Source organism: Heterocephalus glaber, unplaced genomic scaffold (assembly GCF_053883595.1).
Source record: "Heterocephalus glaber isolate CG9 unplaced genomic scaffold, H.glaber_assembly_v1.0 deba00001561, whole genome shotgun sequence".
Classification (NCBI taxonomy): Eukaryota; Metazoa; Chordata; class Mammalia; order Rodentia; family Bathyergidae; genus Heterocephalus; species Heterocephalus glaber.
Window position 1 is genome coordinate 2,835,902 of NW_028258349.1, and position 21,952 is coordinate 2,857,853.

Sequence of the window (21,952 nt, forward strand, 5' to 3'; positions counted from 1 at the left end):
GTCCTTTCCCCCATTCTTCACTGAGAAGAAAAACACCCACCTTTTCTATGCTTTAGTCCCTGGCTTCCCCTTCTCCAGAGAAGTAGGCGGGACTTAGAGTGGGTACGCTTGTTGTGCTAGTCTTATTATCACACTGAAGCCTGAAACTTCAGGCAAGTTTGTTCATTTTTCTTGGTCTCTATTCCAGTGTCTGTTACTAGACATAAGTGCCTGAATGAGTTTTCCTCCGAAACACCATATAAAGAGCTATGAAAGCTGGTCATAGGCTGATACCCAGCACCCTCTGAGGCTGAGGCAGGAGGAATTCAAGTCTAAGCCCAGCTGGGGGCAATTTAGTGACATAGCAAGACCCTGTCTCAAAATTTTAAAACAAAATTTTAAAGGCTAGGAATGTAGCTTAGAGTGAAGGCCCTGGGTTCACTCCCTGGTTCTAACACACACACACACACACACACACACACACACACACACACACACACACGGCTATGGTACACATGAAAACAACTGGCTCCTAGCAAGGGACTGTGGGCTGTGGGGCTGGGGAGAGAGAGCTGGGGGCAGTGAAGTGGTTTTAGGAAACTTATCTGTTAGTGGAGGATTCAGGCAGATAAAACACACTGGTGGGATCTGAATGATAATTTTTTTCCAATAAAGTTGGGTAACCACCTGAGGCCTCCTCCAGAGAGGATGTGATCTCAGCCTAAGACCACTATAAATTAATATATGTGCTGCCAAAGCGAGCACAAGACCACTATAAATTAGTTTGTGGGGATTTTTGTCTTTCCAGTTACAATAAGGGGACTTACATTCTTGACTGAAGATCCACCTCGCTTTGGGTTGAAGGGGAGCAAAAACTTGTATTGCTTGGCAAACAAAATATCACAATTTTGACGGAAGATGAAATTGCTATCACTGAATTTTACATTTTCTTCAGTTTCCAGTCTGATATGGCATGGTACTTTTTCATTTAACATTTTGATACTTTGTTCATGGAAGATTTTTTGTGCTAGTTTTGATTTTCAAAAAATGTTGCAGTAAAATATTATTTATCTCTGCTGTTGAATGTTTGGGCATCTTTCGCCTTTTAACGTTTGTGCCATGGTGAGCATCTTATCACCTTATTCTAGGCCCCAAGAATGTGATAGTGTCACAGCTGAATTGGCATTAATGTGGGCCACACAAATAATCTGCTTGTGTTGGACACATTTTTATTTGTATATAATACATAGTAAATACATTCCTCATGGGAAATTGGTACCCTTTCATCTTCCTCCATCCCCAGATTCCCTTCTAATCGCCACAAAGTATCTCCCTGTTTCCTGTCATCTGTCACTTATTTTGCTCTTTAAATTATTTATGCTTTGGATTTCTCATACAAGAGCATATATATACATATATATACATACATATATATATACACATATATATGTATGTATATATATGCACATAGTTTGGTTCCAAAATTTAGCTATCATGAGTTATGCATAGGTGTGCATGTGTCACTGTAATATGATGTTGTTGAACAAGTTTAAACTCTTGGCATCCATTTCTGCTTTAGCATAAATAATTCTCTCCAAGTGCTGTTACATACCCCACCATGCTTTTGTAAGAATTTGAAACAAAAAGCTCTTCCTCTTCTCTGATTCTATTAAAATAAGATGGTTTCCCAAAGAAAATTACAGTAATAAATACAAGTGTTTATAACATCCATCATACTGTGTTTGGGGCAGGGCACATCTGCCCGGTTCTGGGCAAACACCAGCCCAGCCCTCTTTGATGGTGGTGGTAGTGGGATTTCCAGACATTAGGAAACTGTGTCCTATTTTTAACTTTCATTTCCTCTCAAATAAGACTCAGGCCATTCCCTTGGTATACCCCTTGGTTTTCTCTTGCAGTTTTACTTTCTCTGAGCTTGGCTTCTTATATTCAAAGTTTTTTTTCTTTTTTTTTTTTTTGGTAGCGGGGATCGAACTTGGGACCTTGCGCTTGCGAGGCAGGCACTGGAACCACTGAGCTAAATCCCTGGCCCTATATTCAAAGTTTTTTTCCCCTAAATATTTTCTCTTTTGAGAAATTTAAATGCATATTTGCCCACCTTATTTCATAACCCCAGATCTGGACACCAATTTCCTTCCTAGCATCCTTATTCAAGATAGATTAGTAAAAGCATCAAGTGCAGACTTTCCCCTGACACTAATGGACCCTAAAGATTCCACCAAAAGAATTTTAGAGCTGATAAATTTAACGGAGTAACACAATAAAAAATTAATATAGCTTTTCTGAATATCAATAATAGAGTAGCTGAGAAAGAAATCAGAAAAACATTTTCAATCATGATAGCTTTAAAAAAACACCCAGGGAACAATCTAACCAAAGAAATACTAATATGATAAAGATTTCAGAACACTGAAGAAAAAAGTTAAAGAAGACACTAGAAAAGGGAAAATATCTCATGTACATTATTTGGCAGAAATAATATTGTTAAGCCGGGGATTTAGCTCAGTGGTTTCAATGCCTGCTTTGCAAGTGCAAGGACCCGAGTTCAATCCCCGGTACAAAAAAAACCAAACAACAAAAAAAGAAATAATATTGTTAAGGTGGCCGTATTACCAAAAGTAATCTATAGAATCAATGAAATCCAATGAAAATACCAATGACATTTCTCATAGAACTAGGGGGGAAACAAATTCAAAGACCCAATTCAAAAATGGGCATCTGAAATGAACAGACATTTCTCAGACAAGAAAGTAAAAGCAGCAAACAAATATATGAAAAAATGTTCAACATCACTGGTCATTCGAGAGATGTAGATGAAAAGAACACTGAGATTCCACCTCACCCCACAAAGAATGGCTGCTATCAAGAAATCAACAAATAACAAATGCTGGTGGGGTTGTGGGGAGAAAGGAACCCTTCTCCATTGCTGGTGGGAATGCAGACTGGTGCAACCACTGTGGAAGTCAGTTTCGAGATACCTCAAAGAAGTAGGACTAGAGGTCCCATTTGACCCAGCTATTCCCCTGCTGGGTATCTTTCCAAAAGAATTAAAAGAATCATACCACAGTGATATATGTGCACCCATGTTCATAGCAACACAGTTTGTAATAGCTAAAGCTTGGAAGCTGCTCAAGTGCCCATCAACTGGAAATTGGTTAAAGAAAATGTGTTGTTTTTTTTTTTTTAATAAAATGGAGTACTACTCAGCCATAAAGAACGAAAAACTAGAGTCATTTATAGCTAAATGGTTGCAGGTTGAGGTGATACTCTTAAGTGAAATAAATAGGACACACATGTAAATACCGAATAGTTTCACTAGTGTGAGAAAATGATAGTGTAAACAAGGGTTAAAATTATTAAAATGAATAATTGATAATTTGAAATAGGAAAAAAGGTCCAAAGACGAAGGAGTGAAGGGAGGGGAAGGGGAAAGGAAAAACTATGAGAAAAGAAAAAAAATGGAAATGAAATCTATGTAAATAGGGAAGGGTGGAGGGGGTGAAGGGTGCACAGGTAATGGGGAAGAAAAATAAGAACCAAGATATATCATGAACAGGTACAAGCACCCAATGATAAATGTAAATGAATTGTATACCTAAAATGTACCAATAAAAGAACTAAAAAAAAAAAAAAAGAAAGAAAAAAGAACTAGGGGGGAAAATCCTAGAATTCTTTGTTGTAATTTTATTTTTTGGCAGTGCTAGAGATTGAACCCAGGGCCTTGCACATAGTAGGCAAGTGCTCTACACTGAGCTATAGGCAAAGCCCAAATAATCCTAAAATTCATATGAACAGAAAAGATCCAGAATAGCCAAAGCAATCCTAAGCAACAAGACTAAAGCTGGAGGCATCACAATACCCCATTTCAAGTTATACTCCAAAACTATAGTAACAAAAACAATATGGCATTACCACAAAAATAGATATGTAAACCAAAAGAACAGAATAGAGGACATAGAAACAAACTTATGACACTACAGCCATCTGATTCTGGACGAAGGAGCCAAAAAATATACTTTGGAGGAAAGACAGCCTCTTTAGCAGATAGTGCTGGGAAAGCTGAACATTCACTTGTAAAAGACAAACTAGATCTCTATCTCTTTCCTTGTACTAAAATCAATTCAAAATGGATCCAAGACCTATGAATAAGATATAAAACTGCTAAAAGAAAACATAGGTGAAACAATTGAAGCCACAGGAACAAGCAAAGACTTCCCCAATAGAACTTCCATAGCACAAGTTGATGTGAATGAACATAAACGTAATTCAAAGAAAACTGAAAATAAAGTCATAAAATAATGTTTAAAGAAACCCAAATAACAGAAGAGAACTTGGAGACATGAAGTAAGTAGACAACTTCAAAAAGGGTTAGGGCTAACTTAAATAAATAATCCAATGGTGCACATCAAGGTTCTAGAAAAACAAGAACAATTCAAATCCAAAACTCATACAAGAAGGAAATCATAAAAATCAGAATTGAAATTAATAAAATTGAGACTAAAAAAAAAAAAAAGAAAAAACAGTATATATTAGCTTTGTTTACAAGTTCAGAGGCAGGAGAGTCCACAATGCCCATGTGCGTGATGGAGAACCAGAGGATCCAATAGCTGCTCAGTCCAAACAGCTGGAAGCCACATAACAAAGGAGATCAAGGAAGCAGTGCCAGTCCAAGACTGAGAGCCTGGAAGCTCCCTGGAAATTTTCTGATGTGAGTTTGCATTGAGAGGCTGACGAAGCTGGAGTCTGATGTTCACAGGTGATGGCAGCAATAAAATTATCCCCTTGAGCAGAACAGGGTTTCTCTATGTAGTCCAGATTGGCTCAAGTTTCCCATCAAAAAATTCTTTTGTGTTCCCCTGAGACTTGAGAGAACACTATGCTGTTTAGATGATATTCTCATAGCTAGACAGCCTCGGTGTGTCTGGCATCCTGGGTGGTGAGTGGGAATTCTCCACCTGTAGACAGAGGTGAGGAAACAACACTAGAAGTGAGCAGGGCTCTGGATCTTCTGAAAAAGATTCTGGATCCCAGATTTATATCCGAGGTTATCCAAGCAGAAGCTCCACCAGGCTTTCTCTTTATCATTCCCAGATTAAAGAAACAAAGTTTTTTTTTTTTTAAGGTTTAACCCATCTTTATCTTTTCGAATGCTTAATGAACTAAATTTTCTTTGTAATAACTTATTAGAGATAACTTTCTATTACTAGAAAACTGCTTTTAAAAATCCCCATCCTTTCTGTTCTGTTTTGAAGAGGAAGAGAAAGGAGAGAGAAAGGTACTATTGCTTCTACAAAGGAAAATCTTAATGTAAAAGAATAATCCTTAAACCTTACTACATTAATAGTTTGACCATAGGGAGTGTGCAAATCAGATTTAACATAGTGAGAACGAGGAACAGAAGTGGAAATCTCTCTTTCTCTCACTCTAGCTCAGGAGTCAAATGGAGTCTCTCTCCGGATATCCTTCTCCTGCCAGGGACAGCCCGAGCCATGTCCTTTTTCTTGATCTAAGACCTTGGTCAGGAGCCATCTGATTTTCTCTGCTATTTCTACCCAGAACCTCTCTCCTACTGTATTATTCCTACAATTGTCTTCTATTCCCTATATTCGTGTATAACTCTAAACAAAGGAAATGGGGTCCCTTACAATGCCAGACCATATGAGATTTCTGAGGCTCAAGAAGTTTTAACCTAAACATCAAGCAGTAAAAAGGACAGGACAATTAAGATGAGACTCAGCTCTAAAACTTACCTTTTTCGGTATCTGTACAATGGAATAAAGAGAATTTGCTGGATCTTCTGCTGGATTATTTTTCTATTAGAAAACAAACAATAAACAAAACAAATCATTGCCTGCCCTCTGAGTCACACAGACAAAAACAGAGAGACACTCAAAATTCAGAGAGGGAAAAGCAAAAATGGAAGAAGATGGAGAGAAGGAAAAGATGGTTCTAGAACGGAGACGGTAGTGGGAAGTGCTCCCATCAGTGACTGCTATTATAATAATTATTAATAAATTGTTTTAGGAAGTCATGGAATTATTTTTATTCATACATTTATTATTTTTTGTGCTTATTGCATTATTTTCACTGTGTTGTGCTTAAATGAATTTTTTAAAATATAAGATGTAAATCTCATGAGTTATGAGGCTCCTAAGGGAGCTACAGGATAATTTGAAATAATAGTGATAATGTTCCAAATAAACTTTTCCAATAGTCAAGCAGCCCTTGGACCAAACCAGTAAGGATGCCTGATGTTCACAAACCAAACAAAGCAACAAGGTGATAACAAAAGCTCCTTCCCCACTAGAGAAAAATGTCCTGTGTTGGTAAAGCTTACTCCTGAACATCCAGAGCAGCCCCGCAGCCTCTCCAGAACGTGCCATGAACAGAGGAACAGAAAGAATGGTGATAACTGATGAATTTTGACTTAAGCCAGTTGAGTGGTACACAAAGCAGTCCCCCTAAGATGAAGGAAGGAGCTCTTAGAATATTAATGCCCTCAAAGAGGAAAGGTAGTGTTTCCTCTTCAAAGAGGGTAAGTGCAGGTAATTGTTGTTAATGTAGAAGGTGCTTCTGATCAAGAGACACTAAAAGCTAAAGCCAAATTAGGGTTTTGTGGCTCTAAAGTTTTTTAATTTCTTCATTAAATGGGTCTCTGTGGAAAAGGGTTCCATGTCCTCTAAAGAGCTCCCCTGCTTGGGCTATACTGACCAGTCCTGGGGCACTTTTCGAAGTTGTCTATTAACTTCATGCCTCCAAGTTGTCTCTTGTTATTTGGGTTTCTTTAAACATTATTTTATGACTTTCTTTTCAGTTTGAATTGTGTTTGTGCTCATTCACTTCAACTCAGAAAAGTGGGAACTTAGAAAGCATTGACAGTAGGTCCAGAGCAACATAGGCCCTTTGGCCCTTCTCTTGACCACTCTGAGGCATCTCTAGAACAGTCTTCTGACACCATGACTCAAACAGTGTGTCAAAGTCACAATTCTCCACCCACCCCTTTATGCAAAAAGGACTGGGCCTTTTGAGTGGTCACTGTGAACTCCGAAAGGGAAAGGGTGAGTCATGTAACGTTCACACCATGAGTGTTACTAGCTGGGTCACAACCAGGTGTTTCAGAGGCCACCAACTTCTGCACAGAAGTGAATCCATAAAGACTTGGGGAAACCATGGGCTCACTGGGTTTTCATGGTTCTGTAGTCGAATCTCCCTCCCCATTTCCATGTTACCCAAACCATGGAAAAATCTCAGGTAAAGCAAAGAGAGCCTCAGAGAGATGGATCAGGTCCTAAGAAAGATGAGAAAGGACTCACATGAATGTAGGGGATTGTGTCATACTCTGTGTTTTCTGCAGAATATGGACAGAAGTGAGCAATTTCCTGGTGGACGTCCATTCCACTCTTGCTTTCAACAGGCTCTGAAATCAAGTAGAGAGAGACTCAATGCCGGCCTGTCCCATCACTCAGCACCCTTGCTAGCCTATCATCTCACATGGATGGCCCACTGAGGGTCACAGCCACCCCACGTGCCCTGCAACTGAAGGGTTTTCTGGGGCAGGGGACTTTTAGTGTTAAAATCCTAGGTAAATTAGGTAAAATTCTAGGTAAATATCACCTTAGAACCAAGGTGACAAGAGTGGGAAGCAGGGAAGGTCATAAATGCTTTCAGTGTTTTCAGCATTCAAGTCTCTCTCTCACATTCCAGATGGACAGTGTCAGTGAGGGGCTGAGAAGGGAACTCAGCGGGCCTTAGAGACAGAGCATCATGTGCAGCATGGAAGCAGAGAACAGCTTTTCCAGGCAGAATGTGTTTGTGCTGAGGTGGAGAGAAAAGAGAGATCTCAAGAGTTGACCCAGTGGAGAAGCCTGGGGCTTGTTTGTGGGCTCTTGACAGGGATGAGCATAGAAAGGGGTGATTGAAGGATACTGGTCCATGGAAGCATCAAAGTTGGAGGCCATCATCTCTCAGGTTGAGGGGACAAAGCCAGCAGTATGAAGCCTGTGTAAACAGAGGGACCCCATCAGCAGCTCCCTCTGAAAGAAGGAGAGAAGTGGGCCCTGGAGAGAGAGATTTTGTCCTCAGGAGAGAAGGCAAGGACTCCAGCTCTCTTTCTACTCCAGAACTATGGAGTGTAGGCTATCTGTGTGCTTCTTGGGGAAGATGATGACCTCTTCACCTGTATTCTCAGCGCCAAGCCTTACACACAGCTCATCACATGCTTGTGGAATAAATGAGGGAGAAAATGCACGAATGATGGTGAGAACAAAAAAAATCACACCAACTCTACCTTTTCCTCTCTTTGTCCACTTAATCAAAAGAAATGCCACTGGTACCAGGATGGACACCAACAGGAAACATAAGAGGATCAGAGGGAATCCTGAGTTACCAGCAGCACCTTTAAAGAAAGAGTGGGCATAAATGTGAGAACGGAAGAAAAGTCAATTAGGGAAAGTGACCCAACTTTTGGAGCACCAGCCAATTTTCTCCCAGTATGGTAATTTTCCAGGCCTCAGGGCCTGTTCCCCTGGGACTCAGGAGCTGCAGAAGGTATAATTACTTGGACCAGAGCTCCTGGAAAGAGGGGACAGTCACCTCCACAGAGCTTCCGGGCAAAGATAGGGCTTGAGGAATTGCTGCTTATAGGGTTCCTGGCCATGCAGATGAAGGTCACATCATTTCCCCCCAAAGTCCAAGAGATGGGGAGGATGGAGCCATCATGAGACTCATTGGCTGCCTGGTCCAGGGCCTTCCAGCTATAAGTCACATCCTCTCCTCCCTCTTCCATGGAACATGTCAGATTGGTTATGCAGGTGCCATTCTTATTGCTCTGTAGTCCCATGGTGACTTTGGGCTTTGACAGGTGTTCTGTGAAAAAGAAAGTATAGCCAGGGATGGAAAATATGCTATAGTTCTCCATTCTTTGAATTATCCTGGGAAAACTTGGACCTGAATCTCCTTGGGAAGCCAGAGTGAAAAGGAAGCAGTAATTCAGAGCAGAATTTTCACTCTTATTTAGGTGTCCTTGCCCATATAACAAGACAGCAATAACAACAATGGTGATAACACTGATCAGATCTGTAAGGGGAGGGTTGGAATTGATGCTTATGCCCAATTAGCTTCCTAAGGTAGTTATCATCTTCCTCCCAATTACAGGAAACAAAGACTCAAAGGAATTAAGTAACCTGGCTAAGGCCTGCATGTGGTAAGTACAGAAGCCAGCATTTGACTTAGATCTGTATGACTGCCACTTTCCGTGTTCCCCATTTACTACAGTCTACTGCAGAATCTGAGTAGGCAGGGTCCTCAGGGGTCAGCTACATCTACTTCATTTATGCAAGAGTCCTCTCTGCCACATTATTGCCAAGTAATTATCCAGATACTTGAATATCTGGTGTGCCTGGGAGCTCATCACCTCCCCATGGCAGCCATCCACCATGTGAGCTGATTCTGCTCACATAGAACTGTGAGAACCGATTCTGCTCACCATAGACGTTCAGCCTATACTTCACAGGGAAGAGAGACTGGGAATCTGAGCTGTGTATAATCACAGAGTAGATGCCTGAGTCAGTCTTCTTCAGTTGGCTGAATGTCAGAGAATAACCTCCATCTTGGAAATGTACCCTGGGCTTGTTACGTTTGTGTGCTGCTATAAAAGTGGGTTGTTCGTCTCCCGTGGCTGGCTGTACAGTGACGAGAGTGGTTTCATTGAAGAGCCAGGCGATACTGTCAACTTGCTTTACTGTGAAATTCAGAGAGAAGATCACAGATCCACCAACAGCCCCAACCAGCTCCTTCCAGGCTTCAGAGGTTGCTGACACTGCAGACACAGAAAACTGTAAATTAGCCTGAGTCCCTGCCCTTGCCACCAATTACTCATCATTTCCTTTAGGTCCTGAGAAGATCCTGAGAAACTTTCTCATTCCAATGTGAGCAGTCTCTGGGATGCCTTTCTGAACCTCTCTCACATGAAAACACTGAGATCAGAACCCTCTTGCCTGTAAGGGGTGCCTGAAGATGATCCCACCCTATTTCCAGAAATTTCTGGCTGAAAAGACCATGCTCTGAGGTAGCCCATAAAGCCCAGCTCCATCCTAGACAAGGTCTTGTAAGGGGGCAAGAGAGGATGTTACTGTCTCCGTCTCCCTTAGGACTATCAGATCATGCTAGAGAGAGCTGAGCATGCCACTGATGAAGAAGGACTGCCTGCCCTGGGGACAGAATTTTGAAGGAATGGATCAGGACAGTGGGATGTGAGCAGTACATTCTTAATGACAGTAATAGCTTAGAAGTTTTAGAATGATTTGTCTTCCTATTTTATGATAGGCTGGAGTGAATTCAAAATCATACTCAAATCAGCTTCTGAATCATTTGCATTCTAAAATCCCCCAGTGGGAAGGAAAAGAGCAAATGACAGGAAGTTCTGCACTGTGTCCAAGCTAACTCATGATATTCATCACAAACTATTAGGAATTGTAGTAAGATTTGACTTCCATAAAAAGTTTTTGTTTTACTACAATCTTGGCTCACCTCAGACAGCATGACTTTCAAGCAATCATCAATGTTTATGTGATCCCAAGTGAAAAAGAATTACAAATGATTGTTGAAGAAACTTCCAGAAGTGGCCCGCTGAGCATTCTAAGGAGCAGTGTTATGGTTTAGATCTAAAATGTTAACTAAAGCTTCATGTTCAGAAGTAGGGCCTGGTTGGAAGGGATGGGTCTTTGAGTGGCATGTCCTGGAAAGGTATATTTTCACCTCCAGGTCCTCCCTTCTGTCTCTGCTACCTGGGTGCCATGATGTGAGCAGCCTTCTTCTGTCAGGCTCTACCACCATGCCTTTTCTGCCTTGAGGCTGGCTGGTCTGCCATGGACTAAACCCACTGAAACTGTAAACCAAAACGAATCTCTCCTTTAAATTTTGAGTGTCAAGTATTTTGTCCCAGCAATAGGAGAGTGACTAATATAGTAGATACAGGGAATGAGTCCTCTTCAACACAAACTCTGGGGCAAACTCTGGGGATAGCATAGATCAGTGATAGACTTTAGATTGAGACCAACAGTTTGAAAGCACTTACTATGATCTTGTTCAAGTCTTAAAATGACCCTTGGAAGAATAGGTTTTTACAACCCCATCTTAAAGATCAGGAACCTAAGACACATTGGGAGTCAATGACTTAAACTAGTCAGTAATTGGCAAAGTCCACAGAAATGCCCTCAGAGTTGAGACTTTAATGTACATTTTATGTAGATGAAAAGATGAAAGAGCAGACAGAGCTCATTCAAGTCTCGTGGAAATGGCAAAATAAAATTAAACCCTTAGAGTAAAAGGACAAACCCCAAAGTTATTTTCCCTTCTTCTTAACATAATGCATCAGTTGAATTTATTTTTGGGGGTGATACTGGGGACCGAAACCAGGGTCTTCACCCTGAATTACGTCTCCAATTCTTTCTTATTTTTATTTATTTATCTATTCATTTACAGTAAGTTCCTGACTTATGAACCCTTGAGTTGTGAGGTTTCACAGATAGGAATGGACTTCAAATTACAAACATTCATAGATGCAACCAAATTGTGGATGCAGCTCTCATGTCTGCAGAACATTGTCACAGTTGTGCTTCTGTGTGCTTACTGTGCTTAAAAGTAAAAATAGTTCATTTACAGTATTTTGTGTGTGTGTTTTATGCTTTATGTTGTATATTTGTGTCAAAGGAATAGAAGACTCATGTGTCAGACTAGAACGAATCCAATTTAAGAATGTTGACCTGGAACAGAACTCATTTATGAGTCAAGGACTGACTGTGCGGGAAAAAGCTTCAATTAGAAAGTAAGAGAAAATGTTAAGACTTTAGATGGCATTGCTGACAAAGATCAGGTCAGCCCTTAACAAATGAGAAAAAATAGGTAAAGGCTCCAACTTTGGCAGCTGGAGGAGGTACATTCTGACAGAAGGGGCTCAGACTGGTTACCTTTTTATTGTTTATTTTAAGACAGGGTCCACTTCCATGCCACAGTGGAGCAACTCGCTCTTCCTGTGTGTGGAGACCATGAGCAGCACCTTGCTTCCCTAAGGTACCCCCAACTTCTCCGGCCTAACCCTGCACCTGGCCTGGAAGAACAACAAACATATGCTTGTCAGTTTAGTCAGCTTCAAAGCACAGACAATAACTTTGCATTCCTTGTAGAAAACTGGAGCAAGGAAGAAATTGTAGGGAAAGTTTGGGGACAGGAAGGGAAAGAAAGGTAAGAGCCTTAGTGAGGTTTCTGACAAATCCTGACTGGGAAGAGTTAAACCCCTGCTAGAGAGAACAATTCAGAGAAACAGAGAGAACTGAAAAGCAGCTGGCTGACCTTGAAGCCATGGCCCAAATTTGCTCCTCTCCTCCTCCAGTTATGTACAAAAAAGACAAAGTGTGGAGCAGTACTATATTATAAAAAATTCACTTAGTATATAAAACATATACTCATACCGGGACACTCACGTACCCATTTATGAATGTATATTATTCTCTTCCCTTATTAGTACACTAACATGTACATGTATCCTTTGTTGCTAACTTGGCCTTGAATGTGTGGCTCTGCTGTAATTCTCACAGATATCACCCTGATGACACAAAGAGACCAAAGAAAGTTTGTCTAAGAATGAACACATAGGCAATGGCAAGGGATGGTGGCTGAATCAGGGGTCTCAGAGCCTAAAATAGCCCATCAAGTTATATCGACTCTCAATGGGGAGAGTCCCTTTCTTGCCATGTAACAAAAGAGGCTAAGAACAAAGATCCTTGAGTACCAGCTCCAGGCTCCCTGCCTTTCTCCTTTCTCCAATAGGGACCTATCTATCTCCTTATTTCTCTCCTTTTTTCAAGAAAATGATTTTGTTTCTCCTTCTAAACTTATATCTCTAACTCTTCTTACTGATATAAAGTTTACCAACTCTAGATGAAATGCACCTTCACGAGACATGACAAAATGTTCCAGAAAAGTTCTACTTGTGGAGAAATGAGAATGTTACTTACATGCAATATGCTTTTAAATAAATAGATTGAATTTTAAAAATATGAATGTAATCTAAGCTGAATTCATTAAATTTACTACTGTTATATTCATTTTCTTTTTATCTTAGAAGAAATTAGAGTGAACACTGTTGTGGTCTTTATACACTTCCTGTGCCCAGCTGGCCTGCGCACTTGACCAAGCAGCCCAGCTCTATTAGTTTCACAACTTCTTATTATATCATAATATTTTCTAGTACTCTAGCACTGATGCAACTCATGTCTAGAAAGAAAAGGACAAATTTCTATTGTGTTCTCTCAGTCCTGACCTCTTCAGATATCCAAAATTAATTCCTTAGAGATTTATTTCCTTGGTCCCTACTAAAACTCAAATATCCTGGGAAGAGTTTCCAAATAATAATAGTTGCCAGTTATTAAAGGTAGACTCTGTGCTAAGAATTTACTGTAAATATATACCTAAAGCTCTTTCACAAATTAGGTATTTTTATCTTTTATCTTTTATCTTTTATCAGCAACCTGTAGAAAATATGGCTCATTACCTGCCTTTGTAAACAAAGTTTTATTAGAACATAGCCATGTTCCTTCATTTACATAGTATGTGGCAGCTTTTGCACTAGATAGACTGAGTTGAGCAGTTGCAGCAAAGATCATATTTCCTGCAAAGCCTTAAATATTTAGCATTTGACTATTTATAGAATTACTGGACTATGCTTGTACCTCAGTGATAGAGCACTTGCCTAGCATGCACAAGGCCCTGGGCTTGATCTCCAGCACTGTAAAGATTAAAAAAAAAAAAAAAAAAAAGGAAAAAAGCTTGCTAACTCCTAACTTCATGAGAAAATAAGAACAAACACTAACTAAGAAATTTATCCAAGAACACAGAGCTAATAGGTTATGATTTAAGGGTTTAACCCAATGTTACTCCAGCTCTGGGATCTAGACCCCTTCCTCTGGTTCAATTTGGGGTATCTTAGCATCTGCAGCGGCTCTAGCTCTTTCCCTCACTCCTCTTCTCCACATCCTTACAAGGCTCAGGGGCCAAATCCAAAGTCCTTGGGCATGGCTGAACCCAAGTATCCCCTTCATGTCCTGCAGTGCCATTCCCTTGAGCATCAGTTATGCTCCCAGTGTCCCAGATTACGGAAGTTTCACTCTGGCAAATCCCATCAAATATTGACTACTCCCTCGATTGCAGATCTGAGGTCTCTACCAACTTTTTGCCAAGTTTATCTCCAAAAGTACTGCTTTCTTTTCCTGGATAAATGTATTTTAGGAGGTAATTCCTATTCTCAAACATTTTCCCTCTATAATTTATCAATCCGTGCATATAGCTCTCTCAAGTCTTATCAAATTATCTGGTTAAGTAATGTGATTTTTCAAAAAGCTGCTCTCCTTACCACCCTAATATTAAGGTCAGGATGCTTTTAAACTGCCTTCTCTGTAACTACTTCAAAGGGTGTGAAAATAGTCCCTGTAAATGTTTTAGACGAAATCAAATTCATTTTGAATTTTTAATCAATTAATCCATTCACTCTTCCACCTCAACAACAGAGATGGAAAAGATGTGTATTTTGAAGTCAAGTAAAGATTAAATATTCATGTGGGTGCAATTCCTGGGGTTGGGTAACCTTCCAATAATTTTATTTTCACATTAGGTTTTAGACAGCAGCATTAATTTCTTCTAAGGGCGGTGCCCTCCATGACATGATACCTTCCACCAGGCCCACCTCTTAAAGTTTCCACCACATCTACACCACCAAACATAGTGAGGACAAACTTCCTACCATACACACCTTTGGCAGACAAACCACATCCAAACTGCCATGGGCGTTTAGGTGACAAGAGTAACAAAATGAATGGGTCTTTAATGTGCATACTTTTAAGCAACAAGCAATCACTCCTTTCTTCTTTCACAGTCAGCTGTTATTTGGGGGGCGGTAAATAGCACGAGATGCAAATTGTGTGGGAGTAGAAGAAAATGTCCCAAATTCATTATTCCTTGTTAGAATGAAATTGGAAGATGACACAGTGCAAATTGCTGACACGAGCTAGATGCAGTATTTTGTTCTACCTGAAGTGTACAGTCAAGGTGGAAAGAAGACTAATGAAAGAAGAAACGACTCCCTGCCATCTTCTAAATGTGAATCAGAGAATAGGCACCAGGTTTGATGAGTCCTAACTAGTTTTGTTTCTTCTTCCCAGATGACTAGGAAAAGAAATCCAGAAACAAGCTTTTCACCTGTCCAAGGCCGAAGCGGAATTCCCCTTTCTGTGCTGGCTTTGCCACCTGCAGTGTGATTCTATAGCATTTTGCCATATCTACGCAGGTCACCTCTGTCTCATTCTTTCTTTGATCAGAACTTATTTAGTTGCATATTTATGATGGGTATAGTTTAGAAGCCAAAGACAAAGCTGGGGAGCAAGACACATGATCCTGGCACTCATGAAGTTGGGAGACAGTCATTAAATACCTATAAGTTATAAAAAGGGAAATAAGGGCTGGGGGTTTAGCTCAGTGGCAACGAACCTGCCTCACAAGTGCAAAGTCCTGAGTTCGATCCCCAGTACCAGAAAAAGAAATGTAAAAAGGGAAGTAACAGGTGCTTTGGGGACGGCACAAAGGGAGGGCTTGACATACCTGTGGGATCAGAAGATGCCAGAGAATGAGTGACTACCAACACTTGCCTAAAACCATAGGAGGACTGGGCCCCATGAAACTCATCCCCCACCTCAGATGGCCACTCTTCCACCCAAGTCAGAGTAGTGAATGATGGAATTTGCCTCCTCTGCATCCATTTCACCTCTTTCTCATTTCATTGCAGCAAAGTTGTTTGGGTTAGACTCATAGCACTTAACCCCAGTGATAGCCCTTGTCTGTCATGGTGATCACTTCAGGGTGTCATATACATTAGCATGGTCATATATGAGAGAAACCCAGGACTTTAGGCCAAGGTGGTGATACAAAGGGGAGGAAAGATATGACCCTAAGACTGCTACCCACTTGTTGCCACCAGACAAGCTGCCAGGGCTTCCTCCCCTTCTGATCCTCAGTTCACTTTCCACTTCATGACTTTTGTTCTTAATTCTTCTCTTTCTATGTAGGACAAATCTTACATAAAACCCACAAAGCCTAGTTCAATTCCCTTCCTTGAGGATGTCTCTAAATCTTCTCTATACCCATCCCCTGAAAATTCACCACATAGAAGAGGTGAATAAAAATGTGACAATTATTTAAGTTTTAAAAAAATTATTACAATAGAAGATATATTGCTGCTTCCTCCTGCAAATACTTCCCCTCACTTCAAACACACTTATCCCATCATTCTTGCCACTCTCTGAAGCAGTTCTGGAGTCCTCCTTTATGAGTGACTTTATAAACTATGATAGAAAATATGGTGAATGCTCCTGTCAAGCACCATCCAACAAAAAGGCAGGCTCATAAAAACATTACAGTGCATCCTCATCAATCTTTTTCACCAGATTTAGCACCCTGCAACTTCTGGCTCTTCCTCAAAGTCATAATGACCATGAAAGGTAAATGTTTTTAATTGATTCAGGATATCATAGCAGCTATTATTATAGACAGCTAAGTTAGGTAGAAAGGCAGTCATAGAGGGATTGGGCCTTCAAGGGAGTTAATTCAGAAGATAGGACACATAAAAATTGCTGCTGGAAGTGAATTTGAAGAGAGCCAGGCCTCAAGATGGAGACGAGATAGCCAGGCTTTAAGATGGAGATGTGCTAGCCAGGCCTGCAAACTTCCCTAAAGATAAACAGCAGCTTGAGATTATACTGTAATCAGCACCACCTGGTCCAGTGGGCCTGGCTAATGCCCCAGATGTGTAAGTGGGTGACCAGAACATCCAGACCCATACTACCATCCCTTTGTTCTTTCTATGTCGGAAGTTATAAATAAGCTAAGGTTAATGATACTCACCAGTATATCCTTGCTACATACCTCAATTCCCTACTGGATCAATATTAGCTAAGTGACTTACATTTGTAATCCTATAGGTTGATTGTAGTTTGACCCATAGCCACCCAAGTTGTGATTTTGCTGTATAAAATACCCTTGTCAGAGAGCTTCAGTGGCTACCTACTCGGGACCCCTACTAAAAATTCAGGAAAAACCCAAGAAAGAATCTTGTTCTTATTTCCAATAAAATCTCTCCTAATCACCTTTGGTTTGCAACTTCATTCCTCTATGTTGTGAGACCACGAGTACATACAATAACACTATGACAGGGTTACACAAAAAGACACAAAAGAGGACTAACAGAACTACTTCAGAAAGTGGCAAGCACAATGAGATAAGTATGTTCAAAGCAAGGGTATTTTAAGAAGGATTCATGGCAATAGTTTTACTGTAAAAATTTTTGAAGAATGTGTAAACACACACTATATTTTTTTTATCACATCACTTAAGTTGCTTCATTTGACTTTAAAATCTCCAGAAGCAAATATCCACCTGAGTGGTGACTGTGCATATCCTTTGATGGTGAACTACCTAATGACTGGTCCATAGGGAGTAGGTACCAGATCTCGTGGCGATGGAGACATGGGGTCCTGCCCAGAGAGGGGTGGGAATGGCCTCTGCTCCACACACCCTCCAACATGGAGCAGTGTAAGAAAGGCATCAACTTAGAGTCAGGAGATCAGGTTCCATTCTGGTTCCTCCCTAATCAGAACACCAGCAGTAAACACTTGATATCACTGTGCAGTTTGTAAACAAGTTTCATAGGCACTGTCTTTCTCGATCTTCAGAACAACTTCAGGAGATAGAGGTGAAGCTCCACTTTACAAATGAGGACACCAGGACTGAGTGACTTTCCCAAAGCCCTGAACAAAGAAGTGGTAGAAGCAGGATAGGTAGTTCCTCTGTTTCAGAAGATCATGTTCCTTGACTGCTAACCATGTTCAGTTTCACTTTTCTGAACACTAGCCTTAATTTTCCTAGAATCACGTAATGCTGAAGTGTGCACAGGGAACCAAAAGCATTTGAAGAAGTTCAGAGCACCCTGACAGCAGGGGTGAGGCAGGGGCTGAGGGTAGGGGGTGCTGTCTTCGTAGACGAGCCTTCCCATTTTTTGGTCTCATTTCTGCAAGGGTGGCTAAAAGTGAGAAAAGAAGCTCACCCAAAATACTTTTGGGTACCTTCTTGGCACAAGTTTAAGACAACAGTTGAACATCCCCTGGCCAATCTGCCCTTGGAGGGGAGGGAGATGAGTTAGGGCATTTTTTGGCTTCTGAGCTGGCCAAGATTCATGATTTTGGCATCAAGAACATCAGCTCTGAGGTGCCCCCTTTAGAAGATGAGACAAGAGTTCCCCTCTTTTATCATCTCCCCCTTTTTTCTTGATTGTCACTTTCTCTCTTTGTCATATCCCCCAAAGACCGAGGAGCTAGTGGAGATCAGAAGCCAAATTACAAAAGGTACATTGCCAGTGCAGCCAGGACTGAGGGATGGTGATCCAGGGGGAAGACTTCAGGCGAGGGGAGCTTAAAGCCCACTCCTACTTGCTATCCCCATCCCTGAGTGCCTCTTCAGGCACTTGGCTCCCCATATCAAAAGGCCAAGAAGGCACAAACTTGTTGTGGCTCTCTCCTCATGGAAACCAAGAACGAGAATGTCTCAGGACTTTGAGAAAGGTTGGGGCTATTCTGTCCAAGTCCATTTCACAGGTGATGAGGCCAGCGATCAGAAGGGTAGGGTGACAAGCTCCAAGTCAGTGAACCGCGGCTCATAAGGTAAGCTTTCCTGAAGTGTGCCCTAGCTACCCAGGGAGTCTGAACGTTTCCATGTATTTCTGGGAAGCTTAGGAGGTGGCCTAAGGGAGGCAAAGGAGAACAGAGGGTGATGCCCAGAGTTTACAGAACTTCCCCACCATCAGAGAGGTGTCAGTTCTCTATGTAGTCATTTATGTGTTTGTAATGTTTGTTTTAAAAAAGTCTAGAATCTACTGCTCTTTAACTAACTTCTCCTTTACTAATTTCCCCTGAAAATAACATTATAAATCAATACCGTGTGGGATGTGTACAGAACGGGAACTTGCAAATCCCCCAAATCATCACACACCATTTCCACTGGTCCTGCCCTTACCTGCCGGGTTGGCATTTGAGCTCCTCAGCACCATGCTGCCCACACTCATCACCCACCAACTCATCCTTATCTTTTTCCCTTTTTCTGTTTTTCTTTTATTGTTCCTTCCAAATGACTGCACCATTAATCACCACAAAACATGCTGGAATCAGACTATAGCTCCTATTCTCCAGATGAGATGTCTGAGGCTATTAAAGCTGCTCTGACCTTGGGCAGAGTGACTCCTTGTTGGTGTAGCCACATCCCCAAAACAGTGCCACCTATTCTCTTTGGTCCTTCCACTGCCTAACTTGGGCTTGTGTACTTGGAGAAGGAAGACGCTCTGTGCTCAAATACATATTTATCGAGTACTTCTTTGCTGTCAAGTATAGTGTTAATTTGGTGTGATGAGAACACTAGCTTTGGAAACTCAGTCTCTGCTGTACCATTTGTTTGTTTGTTTGTTTGTTTGTTTGGGTGCTGGAGATTGAACCTAGGATCTTTTCAGTAAGCTGCATCTCACCCTGCTCCCTTTTTATTTTTGAGACAGGATCTCAGTAAGTCACTAAGTTAATCAGGCTGCCATCAAACTTTCCATCCTCCTACCTCAACCTCCCAAAGTGCTGGGTCTGCTATGCCTCTTAATGGTTCTGTCTTGCCCATGAAACCTGATCTCTCTGAGCCTAACTTTCTTAACCTGTAAATTAGGGACAATAATACCTGTCCTTGCCTTTCAAGCGCAAGGTCCTGAGTTCGATCCCTGGTACAAAAAATAATAATAATAATACCTGTCTTATAGACTTATGAGATGGTATGAAAAACACCTTGGATGGAGTAGGAGCATAAATGGTGATTATTATTATAATTACTTTGCATTTTATATCTCATTTAAAACATTACAATAATTCTGCCAAGTTAGATTCCCTTACCTGTTATGCACTTGAGAAGATTAAATAAGGGTCAGAGGGTGCATAACTTGCACACAATAACACAGCTACTAATCAAACCAGGATGTCCTTGTCCAGGGTCATCACTCCTTCTACTGCCCTACTTGCTGGAGGCTCCAGGACAGTGATGGTGAGTGCCCAAACTCCAACCCTAAACCCACTTATTTATCACACAGTGCCAACATTGCCATGAATCTTGAATCCTGAGGTTTTAGTTTAGAAAAAACAACTCACACATTAACATCTTTTGTCTTAAAAGAAAAAAACAAATAACATGCATGCCATAGGTTTGCCTCCATTGCTCTAGAACAATCTCTAAGTACTTTCAGTCATAGCCGGGTTCTACATCACTGCTCTCAGGCTCCCTGAGCAGGGAAGAAGAGGCCCCTATGGCAGAGTTGAATGTTTATACCTTCTTGTACAAAGTTCACATTTCACATGGACACCTGGGAGTTTTTAAAGCCCCAGCATCTCCTCCCCCATCTCACCTTCTTTGAGTTCCATTTCTGGTCATTGTTTCAGTTCAGAGACTTCTAAAGTAAGCCTATTGCAAGACCACCTGCTTAGGACCAGGTGCTGCTCTTTCTTCTCTTTCTCCCCAACCCCTTCTCCTCCTTCTCTTTCTCCTTCTCAATTTTGATACAGGGTCTTGTTAACTTGCTAAACTGCCTAGTTTAGGCTCAAACCTGTAACCCTTCTGCCTCAGCCTTCCCGAATGCTGGGATTACAAGCATGCACCACCAAGCCTGGCAGATCCAACTGTCTCTTAACAATGCAAACTTCTGATGAGAATTCAGGGAGTGGTGAGTCTGCAGATGCAGACAGCTCAGTGAGGCCAAATGATGGGAGGAAAGCTTGGGGAGTGCTGACTGCCTGTGTGGTTTTGACAAGTCATTTTAGGCAGTTATGGGGTACACATAATGAACAGCTCTGCTAGGTCCATGAGTTTGATGACAAGAGAGACATTTCTCACCTATGGGGCTCTTGGTCCTTTCTGAGAACACTGAGGGTAGTAAAATCTTCAAGGACTATCATTTCAGTGACAGGTACACAAGATTCCTCAGTCCTCTATGTGATTAAACATACTGTGCCCATAGGAAGAATAGTTTTCTAAGTAAAGATTGATTGGATTGCTTGCATTTAGAGGGAAAATTCAAATGACTCCTTATAGCAATAGAATTGTTATGCATAATCAGTAAAACATAAAGTGCATTTAAATAAAATGTATTTATAAATAAATAAATGCACACCCATATAATTTTGCTTTAAAGTTGCCCTCAAAGGGAAGGAGGCTGGAAGAGAAACACTGAGCTCCAGGGAAGTTTGACATTTCCCATGAAATCATAGCAGAACATAAGCCTTCTCATACCCAGCATCTCTTCTTTCAGCCCTTCCTTCCTGGGGCAGGCAGCAAGGAAGGTGGTCCCTAGAGTTTCTTTTTCCCTCTCTTTCTATAGTTTCTTCTTGCCCAAGGACTAGAGATTGGCTTTTTAAAAAGAAGCAGTGCTAAATGAGGAGGTAGAGCCCCCTGAGTTGAGCCAGAGGTCAAGAGTGGACCCAGGAGCCCAGAGCTGTATCTCAGGATCAAGAAGGCAACTAGGAGAACAGGAAAGGGTCTGACCGGACTCACCTGTCAACTGGCTGAGGAGAGAGATTAGCATGAGTCTTGTTGGGGAAGCAGCCATATCGTTCTCTGGGTGTCAGCCACTAAAATGAAACCACTTTTTCTCACATTGCTTCCCTATCTGGGGTTTAAATAAACAAGATCATACAGCTGACACGTGAGAACATGTCATGCTTATTTCACTAATGAAGGAACAAATGAATCTTAAAAGTGGAATTTTATTTTCTATTTCAAATAGATTCATAGATTCAGGCTAAGAATTGATCATGGTAATATAGTCTGCCTTTTCTGTTAT

The 21,952-nt window shown here is 41.1% G+C and overlaps 1 protein-coding gene across 1 annotated transcript; it reads right to left on the minus strand.

The window, feature by feature from the left end:
- Positions 1-451: 451 nt before the first annotated feature.
- On the minus strand, positions 452-21,752 carry Slamf7 (SLAM family member 7). The gene is made up of 7 exons (XM_013077466.3): positions 21,664-21,752; positions 9,482-9,814; positions 8,590-8,862; positions 8,285-8,392; positions 7,311-7,414; positions 5,748-5,810; positions 452-4,952 (listed from the first exon to the last, which is right to left on the minus strand). Exons 1-7 carry the CDS (start codon positions 21,716-21,718, stop codon positions 4,881-4,883), a joined length of 1,008 nt encoding a protein of 335 aa, XP_012932920.1. The 5' UTR covers positions 21,719-21,752; the 3' UTR covers positions 452-4,880.
- Positions 21,753-21,952: the final 200 nt, after the last annotated feature.